This window comes from Eptatretus burgeri, chromosome 1 (genome assembly GCF_056783735.1).
Source record: "Eptatretus burgeri isolate ZD-2024b chromosome 1, Ebu_testis_v1, whole genome shotgun sequence".
Lineage (NCBI taxonomy): Eukaryota > Metazoa > Chordata > Myxini > Myxiniformes > Myxinidae > Eptatretus > Eptatretus burgeri.
In genome coordinates this window covers 116741545-116754866 of record NC_140961.1, presented here as the reverse complement: position 1 = coordinate 116754866, position 13322 = coordinate 116741545, and the positions used below count along the sequence as shown (strand labels likewise).

The 13322-nt window shown below is 39.9% G+C and overlaps 1 protein-coding gene across 3 annotated transcripts in view; it reads right to left on the bottom strand.

Annotated features, from left to right (window-relative positions):
• LOC147035253 (serine/threonine-protein kinase N2-like) overlaps positions 1–13322 on the bottom strand; it is a 241459-nt gene that overhangs the window by 211930 nt on the left and 16207 nt on the right. The window contains exon 1 of one of the 3 annotated variants that reach the window (XM_085896046.1): positions 11321–11432. The exons of 1 other annotated variant lie outside the window; for it this stretch is intronic. In XM_085896046.1, coding sequence (XP_085752172.1) covers positions 11321–11353 — 33 coding nt within the window. In that variant the 5' untranslated portion in view covers positions 11354–11432. Of the gene's footprint in view, positions 1–11320; positions 11433–13322 lie in introns of those variants that run through there. One more of the 3 variants, XM_085896028.1, reaches the window with a different exon arrangement.

Here is a 13322-nt window from a genome sequence, read left to right as displayed (position 1 = left end):
CACCGATTGGCCGCATCTGCATCCGGACCTCAAGCAAGATTTAATTGGCTCGTTCTGGTCACATACGGAACTCATCGACCGGGAAATTCCATGGTTAGTAACATTACATTTTAAGCAAATAAACATAGCTATTTGGAATCTAATATCAAGACGTAAGCTTTTTAATTCTCCACTATGGTACAATCAATGCATCTTAACTGGACCTATTAAACAGTAAGAATTAAAAATAGTGAGACCTGTATGTGTGAGTTGTGACGTGAACTTTAATGTAACGTTACAAAAAAACAAAGCACATGGATAAAATTTGCAAGCCTTTGCTTAAAAAGTTTCCTCAAATGGGATACAGCTGAAACAAAGGGTAATATTTTGATCATTGCTTGTTTATTGGCAAGTGTATTGGCATACAACTTATCACAACTATTCTCAACATTTTTAAACAAGTGCCAAAAATGTTGGTTAGTCATGTTACAGTTAGCAACTTCACCATTTATCCATCCCAGGAAAATGTGTGAAACATCCTATTTTACTCGCACTTTCTTAGAAGATCGGTCTTGTTTTTTGTATTCAGAACAATGAGAACCTGACCACAAGATTCCTTTATAATAATAAATCTCTAACATACTCGTGTACATTAACAACAACAATAAAAAAATCTTTCCACTCTTGTAAATACATTTGACGTCCTCGTTTGCATCTTCAAATCGATCATTGCCGAAACAACGTATGAAGCTAAATACAATATCGGGTTTTCTTTAAGGTTGAAGTACTGAAAAGTTAACGAGTACACTGTGCTTGTAATACATAAAACAAGATTCTCATTTGAGTCGTACATAAACTGCACAAGTATTGGAAGAGTATGACATGAGGTATGTCTTGACTGCACGCAGACTTGTTCTTTACTCCTGACATCATGAATGTATGACCATCTTCATATATGTTCATATCACAAATTACACTGTATGTATTCAATCAGAATCTCTTGCTTAGAACCTGTGGAGTGCAAGCCATTTTTAATGATTTCATGTTGCTGACTTGAACAAACAATTTTTTAAATCAGTCTTCCATACATGTGCTGTATGTACCGGTGTGTTACATTACACATAACACTGCCTTCTCTTGAGCATCAAATACCAACTCTTTCCTTGTATTTGAACAGGAAATTTGATGTGGCCACAATTTTTGACAGCTTCTATATTCCACATGTTACAATGTTCATGGTTCTAATTTCCTTTTTCGAACTAAGGATTGTACAGAAAAGGAAAATTCAGGCAATCAAAATTCTAAAATTCTCAACAAATGCTTTCTCTTCAGGCAAAAACAAGTTTTTGTTTCGGTTCGAAATGTTACATGGTTAACTATGAGGTCGAAATTTCACAAATCTTTGGTCTAAATAAATTAGTATCACAAACTTTGACAATTATAGCTGAGGGGTTACTCAAATGAATGAATCCGATTGAATTGACTTGAGAAATTGAAATAGATCTCACCAAGTTTTAGTTTGCTTAAGCACATAATTTCATGTTCAAACATGAATGATACAAAACTTGATGTTTGGCATATTTTGTCCATAGACATGGCTAGCTTGGCCTTTTTCAGAAGTCTTGATGTACATGCTATCATGTAAAGCCAATTTCTACTCAAAAAACAAAATTTCCAATTTTAAGGTGATGTCCACCTTCATGGAATTAATTATCCCCACAAGTTTCGTCCAAATCCGTCCATAACCTTTTGAGTCCATGGGCCAGGGATAAAAGTGGTATCATCTGAGAGCAGGTCACGAAAGTTATTTTATTGCTTGAGTATATCATAGGGCAACACAAAACTGTATGATATACTTTCCAACAGGGTAGTTGTGACGAATTTTAGAATTTGACCCAGCACATTCTCGTCGGGGGTCGTTTTCAGCACTCGAAACACAATTAAAACTTACTTTTGTCTCGTATATTAATATGTAAAGGTTATGAGGTGTTCTTACTGAATTATAACACTTAAGACAGTTCTTTTGATATGCATATTGCCATAGGGTTCAAAATCATTACCCTTTTTAGCTCACCTGTTCGAAGAACAGAGAGCTATAGCGATACCCCTGGCGTGAGTGTCAGCGTGAGCATGAAAATGTTAAAGTTTTTGGTGCAAGTTATTTCCTTTCTAATGTTTTATCTACCACACTATTTTTTACTGATTACAATATACAAATACATATATTGCTTTAAAATTATTTGGATCAGACTTCACTGCAATGCTTTATAAAAAAAATATTATTAGACGTCTTTTAAAAACGATAAATGTATAAACAGGCGAGCATTGGGTGGCTTTGACACCAACTCTCTGGTTATGTATTTCATTATTATGTGATAATTTTGATGACTTAAGTGCTCAACTTCGAAATATCATTTCTATAGCAATAACACGAAACAGTGAAATATATTGCAAATTAAGATGCGTTTGTCGATGTGACATTCTTTAATACCATATCACACAGAAAGCTATGTATTTATGTTTCATTTCATTTATTCCAGATAATTAGTATATGATAGAATAGATAAGTTTGCTTTTCGATTTCATCCTGAAATGTTGGACGGTCTTCTGAATATTGGTAGGATAAGTTCAAATTTTATCTTTACAGAAATATGGTAATCTTGACATTCCACTTATCAAGCAAATATTTAAGAATATTTAAGTGTATTTTGTAAGTTATATTTATATTAAGCATTAGTTTTATTATTAAAACCATTATCAAATCCATTTATATCCATTAACAACAGCCGATTACTTCTTGTGAACAACTATAGTGGTGGCATCTTGTTCGGTAGTGCTTGTTTATAAATTATGACAATGAAGTCATGAGTGTTTATACAAATTTGTCATTTGTTTTCAGATTGGGATTGACCACTGATACATAATGGAAGTACCACACAAGAATGCGCGTCCAGAGGAAGTTACGTGCATAATCTGCATGAAGAAATCTCCTGCCTCTGAGATCACAAAGCCAAAAGACACTGCTTCTGTTGAAACTCTCTTGGAAGCAGCAAAAATACAGAACTGCAATCGTATAACAGACTTAGACCCAAATGATTATGATGACAATCTACTTTACCATAGGAACTGCCGAGCCACTTTTACTCTCAAAAAGACACTGGAAAAAATAAAGGGTATTACAGAAGGAACCAAACCACTTGAGCACAAGTCTGCTGGAGAGCCATCTACATCGTCATCTACAGTTTTTCAAGAAGTTTGTATTTTCTGTGACAAGAAGAATAAGTATGTGAAGGGGACCAAGTCACGAGAAGTGTTACATCAGGCTAGAGAGTTGAGATCGGATACGACAGTGCGACAGGCAGCTTTGAATCAGATGAACGACATGATCTTAGCAATCACATCCAGAGAGTTAGTTGCTGCAGAAGCCCGATACCACAATTCATGCTATCGTAACTTCACCAGAGGTGAGAAATCGAAAGCTGCTACACCCTCAGTCGAAGATGCAGAACAACGATATCAGGTAGCAGTTCAGAATGCATACAACATGCTCTTCGAACATATCAGAAATACATTATTCTCAGTACCTGAAGTGGTAAAACTGACCAGTTTTACAGAAATATTGGGGAACCTCATGGGCATGTTAGGCTATAATCATGATGAAGTTCTTCCACAAACTAAGAAACAAATACGACGTCGGCTTCAATCAGAGTTCGGCGAATCGCTCCACTTTGTAACCACCACCAATGGAAAACTTCTTGTCTACCCTGATAATTTAACAATTGGATCACTTGTCAAAGAGAATGATGAACTTGAGAGCAAATTGAGTTCTTTACCACAGTGTGATGTATAGGAAATGGTGGCAAAATCTGAATCTCAAATGCGGTCAGATATCAAGAAAATGAAGAAGAAACTATGGCCACCACAACCTGACCAGCTGACAGCTGATTACATGGAACTTCCTGAATCTCTGATAATGTTCTTAAAATTTCAACTGATTGGGCATGCACAACAGTCAGTGACAGGTTCAAATTCACTTGAAGACCGACTGGTTCAGTCAATAGGTCAGGACTTCGTGTATGCAGTTAGCGGAGGTGCCATAATACCAGCAAAACATATATTGCTGCCATGGAGTGTTGAACCAATTCAAATGCTCAACCGCCTAGGCCATGAAATGTCTTACTCCAAACTGGTTGAGTTGGATACCACCTTGTGTCTTCAGAAGCAAGCAATGACAGCAGACAATGATGTGATTTTGCCTGCAAATGTCCATACAAACATTCCCACAACACTAGCCTTTGATAACATTGATCGCCTTGAAGAAACTCTGTGGTGGGGGTACATCACATCGAGTTAACGGGATCATTATACAACCACAAGCCACAACTGCTCCACTCATGAATGTATTGCCTAAGCTAATACCGAGCAAAAAGCGCAGTATAACTCCAGTTCATCTGGAAATTCCTGACTATAATGCAGGGGAAAGGATTGGTCCCCCAGTATCCAAGTTAGTTGCCTTGAATTTCCAATCTGTCATTCAAGATGCACACCTCCGTAACCTGCTGTGGTAAAATGTGAGGCAAATGAACACCAGTGATCAAACCATCAGCTCATGGACAGGTTTCAACATGCAGGCCCGTGATCATACAGATGTCAAGAAAGACACAGTGGGATATCTACCTGCAATCAATGCACCAGCGTCACAACTGTCAACAGTTCACAAAGTCCGTAAGCAAGCACTGAATATCCAGAAGACGTTGGACCTCACCGAGATTGCATGTGTTTTCGATCAGGCCTTATATGCCAAGGCAGCAGAAATCACATGGAAGCATGAAGAAATGAACCAGAACATCGTTCTTCGGATGGGGGCATTCCATACACTATGCAATCTCTTATCTATCATAGGTAAACGATTCGGCTCAGCTGGTTTGCGTGACATATCAGTGGAATCTGGAATCATAGTAGAGGGTTCAGTGAATACAGTTCTTGAAGGACGTAACTACAATCGTGGAGTCCGTCTCTGTAAACTGATGTCTGAAGCACTGCTCAGGCTAGCATGGAAAGGTTTCTCCATCTGGCTAGAAGAATACCAGTCTGATGATTTGCCACATCTGGCTGGAATGATCACAGCTCTGGAATCACTTCAGGAAAATGTAAGCAATGAAACCATAGATACTGTTCTGGCTGATGCATCATATATTCGAGTATTCAATCTGTTCGACAAATATCTTAACCATCTCTGGTTCAGCAATGGTCAGTTCGCCACATTCTGGATGTCTTTTGTTGATATGGTAGAGAACCTGCTTGCGCTAATTAGGTCATCAAGAGAGGGGAATTGGATGCTACATCTATCAGCCATCAGGTCAATGATCCCCTAGTGTTTTGCTTATGACAAACAAAATTACTCCAGGTATTTATCAATATACTACTGCCAAATGACCACACTCCAGGAGACACATCCAAATGTATATGATCATTTCCAGCACAATGGAGGATTTTCTGTACAATTGGGCAATCATAACCCATTTGGTCATATTGCCGTGGATCAAACGATAGAGGAGATTGTCAACAAAGATACCCAGACAGCAGGAGGAACGAAAGGATTGTCTCAGAGCTGGGGCAGTCAGAAAGTACTACATCAATGCAGAGTATAGGAGCTTATGTCTGAAACAACTTGGAAACATGACACAAGTGGGTAACTCAGAACTGAGTCATGTAGATCTTACTCCTTCAAGAATACAGAAAGACAAGAAAGCAGTCCAGTCACTTGTCGAGTTGATGGAAAACAACCGGACGAATACATTTGGTAGTGAACCAACTGAACTGGTTAGCCCATCGACAGGTGCTACAGCACCACCAGATGTTGTCAATGACCTCCTCACAGCTCAGCAAAAAGGTGAGACAGCATACACAACATTCCAGGCATGTAGGATTGAACAGAACATGATTGGATTCTTTGATAAAATACCCAAACTGCAGCTGAAAACATTCGCTAGCATCAAACAGAAGGTGACGAAGAAGACATCAAACAAGGAGGTGATCCTAAAGACTGACCATAAACTTTTCGGGCACATGCTCTTGGTTGCATCGAGTCGGAAAATTGAAATGAAGGAGGTGCTGCAGTATCCCCTGGGTCCTCTTCCATGGTCACTTGCCAACTGTGATGGAACTATAAAGAAGACAAATAAGGCTGCTCTGGCCAGGAAACTTGAGGCCAATGTATCTTCAGCTGAGGAAATCACGCAACCTTCAGCTTCTGTCATCGACGGAATGAGCCTAATTCAGAAAAACAATGGAGATCACATGACCTTTGATGAACTAGCTGATCAGGTACTTGCCAATGTTATGAGAGCCACTGGATCTAGTCAGCGTGTGGATGTTGTTTGATGTATATAAACAACTATCAATAAAAGATCCAGAGCGAACCACTAGAGGGTCTGACACTGTCATCAGATTCACTAACATAATATCAGGTCACAAAATCCAACAATGGCGACGGCTTCTATGTTGTGGTGCCAGTAAAACGAAGTTTATCCAATTCATTATGGAACAATGGCAGGAACCCCATAGGCGTCAGAAACTTGGAGAGAAGATGATGTATGTTACCAGTGGTGAAACATGTACAAAGATTATCTGTGATGAAGCTGTTGAAGCTGTTGAACTTAAAACATCACAAGAGGAAGCAGACACACGTATCCTGCTTCATGCCAAGCATGCATCATCCGATGTCTCATCGATTGTCATCATTGCAGAGGATACAGACATCCTCATACTCTCTCTGGCATTCCATGAAACTATCAGCTGCAACATCTTCATCAAATGTGGCACTAAAAAACGCAGCCGATTTATAGATGTCTGCAAAGTGGCTGCATCACTTGGCAAACAGGTCTGTAACTCTCTGATTGGAATGCATGCATTCACTGGCTGTGATAGTCAGTGCATTCAGTAGTCGTGGAAAAGTTAGAGCTCTGATGCTACTCAAACGAAACACCCGATTTCAGCAAGCATTCACAAAACTTGGAGAGAATTGGACCATATCATCTGAACTCCAAGACTGCCTTGAAGAATTTGTTTGCAGATTGTATACTCCTCAGTCTGATATTCTTGATGTGAATGAGATGCGCTATCTGTTATTCCGAACAAAGGCAGTGAATGTGGAGTCAGGCCAATTGCTACCATGTAAGGACTGTCTGAAGAAGCACACCATCCGTGCCAACTATCAATCAGCAATCCAGCACCGTAGCCTGAAAGTTAACCCAAACATTCCCAGCCCATTGGACTACACTGGTTGAATTCTTGGTGACCAAATGCAGCTCCAAATTAACTGGATGAATGGATCTCCTGCTATTGATGTAGTTCTTGAGTTCATGTCCTGCAAATTAAAGCGTGTCTGTAGCCTCCCAGGTTGTCAGTGTATGGAAAATGGATTGAATTGTACCGATGCCTGTACCTTACAGTCCTGTGATAACATGAGGTATGATGACGACATCATCAGGGATGAGGGAAAAATGGATGAAGTATCTGATGAGGAAGGACAGAGTGATAATGATATTAGTTATTAGTGCTGAGATTTGAACAATATGCAACGATGTTTGCAGATTTTGTTTTCTTGTGTAAATATAGAGCAAATTAGATGACAACATGAACTATGATACATACCCGGTATATACATTTTATTTGGAGTTCCCTGTTCACTATCAGAATGACTTCAGCTGACAGTTCGCATTATCACATGTTTGTAAATGTATATATTTTTACGAATCTGTGCGAGCAATATTCACATCAAAGTAATGCATATCAGCAGTACTATAAACGGCTATGCAATACTAAGTCCAGTATAATTTCCAAAATTGTTTTTGTCTATGTAACTTGTTTACGATTTGTGGGTTTGAAAAAGCTACGATATTTTTTGTCAAGTAATGTATTTAAAAAGTACTTCATAATATTGAGCATGTCCAAACACACCAAATTGATAAATTAATGCACAATTTTTCCATTCCTAGTAACTGTATTGACTTAACGTGTAAATGAGTTTCAAAAGTTTAGGTGATTGTTACGTTTTTTTACAAAAAGACCCCCCATGCATTCAAGCTGGTATAATGACACGAAGCTACTCTACACAGAGGTCTATCATGCTGTTTTGTGTCCCAGACAATATACCTATTTAATAAACCCAAAAGTGTTACCTACCCTCAGATGATACCAATTCATGAAAATCAGGGGTCTGGCCCATGGACTATTTCAGATATCATGCCATATATCGTTTTTGGTGCCATCTCTCAATGGTGAAGAATCACTTTAAAAATTCTCGGATCGGATCGGATCTGGATCTTCACCAAAATCGAATCAATTAGTTTGTCACACACCCAACATTGTCCAGCGAGTTGGCCATTTGAAAATCCAAATTTTTAAAATAAAAATAAAAAACCAAAAAAAGTTGAAGTCACAGCTGGCTGAAATTCTTGAAGCGCAAGTGAACATCCCAGACAGAGAACCAAGGGGAGATGCAGTCATCATTGATGGCTCAGCACTTATCAATGCCCTACCTCCACGCACTTCAAAGATATTTGATGACTATGCTAAAGAAGACATCATCCCAAAGGTGATGTTTGATGTGTACAAGAAGTCAAGTCTGAAGTCCGAGGCAAGGTCGAAAAGGAGGCAAGAAATCAGAAGAAGAGTGACAGGAACCAGTAAGATCCCAAGTAACTGGAGAAGCTTTCTTCGAGATGACAGCAACAAGATTGAGCTGTTTCACTTCCTTGCGGAAAAGATGTGTGAAGCACAGACGACAAGCACAGTCATTGTCACAAAAGGAGAAGATGCCATGAGCAACACAAGGAAGTCACTGGATGCTGTGTCTCCATGTTGTCATGAAGAAGCTGAAACTCGAATATTTGTACACGCCAGGGATGCAACGACGGATGGTAGCAAGTCCATTATCATCAAGGCTAATGACACAGACGTACTAGTCATAGCGATATCTGTACTGCCATTCTTACAGAAACTAGGTCTTGAAAACATGTGGATTGCCTTTGGCCAAGGCACGATGGATTCCATTCCATGAGGTAGTTTCTGCAATAGGGCCTGAGAAAGCGAGAGGGATCCCATACTTCCATGCGTTCACTGGATGTGACGTCGTGTCTGCCTTCCGCGGTAAAGGGAAGAAAACTGTATGGCAGACTTGGAACGTCTTTGATGATGTTCCTGAAACATTCACCAATCTCAGCCAGCATCCAACAGTGATTCGTGATCTTGACATTTTTGAAGTTTTTTTTTTTTTTCAAATTTTTCAAAATTAGGATTTTCAAATGGCCAATCAGGCAGATTTGATTAGAATCCGCTGGAGAACAAATGTGCCAAATTTGATGCTTGTATCATCATTTGCACGATTCCTTCCAAAAATTGCTGTTATCTGCCCCACTAAATTGGAAGTCATTTCAGGAAAACAAAATCTATATACCACATATTGCCTGTCCCAATATTTTTTTGTTATATAATGTATTATTAATTGGACACAACTCTTTAATCATTTCCTTATGAAGTGATCATTCGACTTTAGCAGCAAGCACAACTTGGACCCTGCCATTAAACACATCATACCAAACTGTGGTACATTTCAGGTGCATATATCATGGCATTCCTGGTTTTAATGTTCTGGCATAATCTGTCAATAAATTAAACACATTGACCTGTTATCTTAAGTTTCTTCAGGACACTGACAAAGGTCAAGTTGAGAAAGCCCGATATTATGGAAACCCCTCGTACCCAAAGCCATTACAAGTTAAACGTCGGCTACTTACTTCATGGCATCTACATTTCAACTGATTCCCAATACCTACTGCACAATTTAATAAAGGACAATAAATAGGCAAAGGCATTTCAAGTTTGGGTGAATGATTGCAGTAATTTTCTAATACCATGTACCATGGACTGAATTATGAAAAATCACAACACGAAACAAGTTAGCGAAACACCGCAATAAGTTTCCAATTGTTGTGTGGTATAATTTTCACAAGCAGAAGGTCAAAGTCACAATAAAAACTTTCACTTATTGTTCAAATTGATGCAAAAACGTGCACCTTCAACAGCCACACGTCGTTTTCCGGCCAAATGTGGATTACGCGCAAACCGAGCTCTACCCCTCTCCAGCCAAAGTCATGACACCACCATTGGATGATCACAACGAGGTTCAAATAAAACATGAATACCAAAGTCTAAATAACCTCATTTTGATCAGGTGACCCAACTTGCTCAAGATAATTAAGATATCAGTTTAGCTGCAGTCTCGTTGCATTGTATCCCTGAAGACCAAAGAACTAAATTATTTAAATTCCCTCATCATTCTGCACAGCCAGGATCCCTGAGCTGCATTGAAGCCTGAATATATGAGGTTGAGGCAACGAGTCAACAAAAGAACACTTACAGCTTGTGCATTCAGTCAAACCGGTTTTGTTCACATTACTCAAAACTCTAATCTTGAAATCTGATTTTTATTATTTTTTTATTTTTGCACAATCACATCCAAGTGTAATTGAAAACCGGATCAAATAATGCCATGCAGGTCGAGTTGGCATCTGGCCATTACTTTGTACTGAACAAACCAAGAAGCCAAGCTGGATACAAAGACAATTGCTCCTCTGTCTTGTATTGATGTTCCCAATGATGTACAAGGTTTTCATTCACAGTGCAATGGAGTGAGTACACACCTCCTTGGAGGGCAGGGGCTCATGTGACTGATGTAGCCTTCATGCTGTAGTATCTAAAGCTTTCAAAATTATTCAAATCTATCATTAGGAATCCCAAGATCAGGTAGGATGTTGTATTTTTAAGTGCAGACATTTTTTTTTTGGCCTCTTGGTTTTACACTACACCTGGACGTATGCCCTTGCTTTCAAAGTCAGCCGCCAACTGGGCATGCTCCATCGTGCAACGTCCTTCCTTGGCACACCCGAACTCTTACGCACATCAAGACCTTCATCTTCGGTTTGATGGAATGTTGTGCTTTCTTCTTGACTGGCGACCCTGCCTCACACGTTGCTTCGCTTGAGAGCGTGGAAACCAAAGCCTTCAAAGATCAATGGAATCAGCTATGATGAAGCTGAGTTTATGGGCCTATTACTTTGCCATCGCAGAGAGCTGTGTGGTTTTTATCTGTTCTCCAGCCTCCTTTCTGGTCTTTCACCCTATGCTCTCTTTCTGTGCTTTGTCCCCTCCCCCCACCAATCCCCAGGTTTCTGCAGGGATCACACGATCCACCGTCAACCTCCTTCGGGTGAAACGAGCTAAATTCAGGCTCACTGCTCACCTTCACGCATTTGTTTTTTCCCCCCCCCATTCTTACCTGCAGGTCTTCAAGACAGCTGTTCACCACCATCTCAGATCACCCCCCCATCAAAAACCATGATTTTTCTACCCTCATTAAAGCTGTGCAAGCACTGTACCTCCAAGTGGACAACTCGTATGCAGCATCCGATAATGCATCTCGCTGCATGTTTGTCTGTAGTAACTACAACGAGGCATCGCACGGGAATGTATCTGGACTGTTGTTGTGCCATTCATGGGATAGCTGTCAAACACCCTTTCTCGCATTTAGTGCAGGTAGTGCTCGTGGTGTTTAGTAATACGTTTCCCGATTATGGATACTTTTGTTACCAATGAAGCAGTCTTATACACCAACCTATTTAACATGGCTAAGGACTGCTAAACAGAAGGGTTTTGAAAGTGTGAAGTGGTGGTGCTCTACAGTGTTCAAGTACGTATATCTATATATTACTAAAACTCTCATCTTGTGTATGTATGTATGTATGTATGTATGTTCCCAAAATACAGCCAAAACAGTAGACGATAGCACAAATATTTTCAGCCCAACTTACTCACCATTCTCCTGCAGGGTGCAGTATCAAGTTTCATGCAAAATCATAGCTGCCAAACCATGTGACATATGACGTCATAGGTAGAAAAGTTTTTGTTCCTCATTGATCAGCGACCATACCTGCAAAGTTTCACCTCAATCTGTTCAGTCATTTCAGAGAAGATGATTTCTGAAGGTTTTTGTGTTTAAAAAAAATAAAATAAAATAAAAAAAGGCTGCCAAAGCACGTGACCGATGATGTCATCAATTTTTCCCTCCACACAATTTAACCTAAGATGACCCTCAAAATTTTTTATACTGAACGGATAACGTTTTGGACATATGCAATTATGACGTCACAACGAAGTGCTCTACCGAGTTCCACCTATGACATCATCAAAAAAAACATCACATCTCCCTTTGGGAGTACTTGACACGTGCCATGTTTCCATTTTTTTCCATGGAGCGGTTTCGGAGATACAGAGGTGCAATGTTTCTCCTTTTTTTCCAACGTGGCTGCCACACCACATGACCTACGACGACATAATCATCATTAAAACATTCTACGCGAGTAGTTTCACTTCCGGTGAAAATTGTGTCAATCGGATAAGATCTTTCAACAAAGAGTGGATGAGTTGTCCAAAGAAGGGAAACAGTAGGACACAACATAGAATGCAAAACACAGGGCAAGAGGTTGTGGCTGAAAGGTGGAAACGGTCTCAACGGTGTAAGCAAAGCTCAGAAGTCGAAATGGAAAAGACCATGAGGTGGCAGAGGAAGTGAAATCCTGGAAGGAAGAGCTCAAGACAAACTCAGGAAGACAGATTTGCCCAAAGAAATGTAAACAGTGCACCGCGATGATCTTTAAGGTCATCGGACAGATTTTTTTTAATCTCCATCAACTTCATCTAAGAAATATCAACAAAAGTATCCATAATCAGGAAACGTATTACTAAACACCACGAGCACTGCCTGCACTAAATGAGAGAAAGGGTGTTTGACAGCTATCCCATGAATGGCACAACAACAGTCCAGATACATTCCCGTGCGACGCCTCGTTGTCGTTACTGCAGACAAACATGCAACGAGATGCATTATCGGATGCTGCATACGAGTTGTCCACTTGGAGGTACAGCGCCTGCACAGCTTTGATCGGTCAAGTGACGGTCCAATGCGGAGAAGTCAAGCACTGCAGCTTACACGTGCACTCCCTGTGTTGAAAAACGGTTCTTACTGAAAATTTAAATGGCAATACCGGCGTGAAAGAATTATATGATCACGACATTGTCATGGAAAAGAAAACTTCGACTGAAAAGGAGATGAGCTGTGTCTCAAAGCATGTTGGACTGGTTTGGATAGGAATGCGATCAGCTGTGAGAAGCACACAACGCAAAACAGGTTTGACGGCTCGCCGGCAGGAGTACATCATTCAACAGCATGTGGATTTCAAACCACACCAGAGATTGCTTCAATTGGCAAACAATAGTGCATG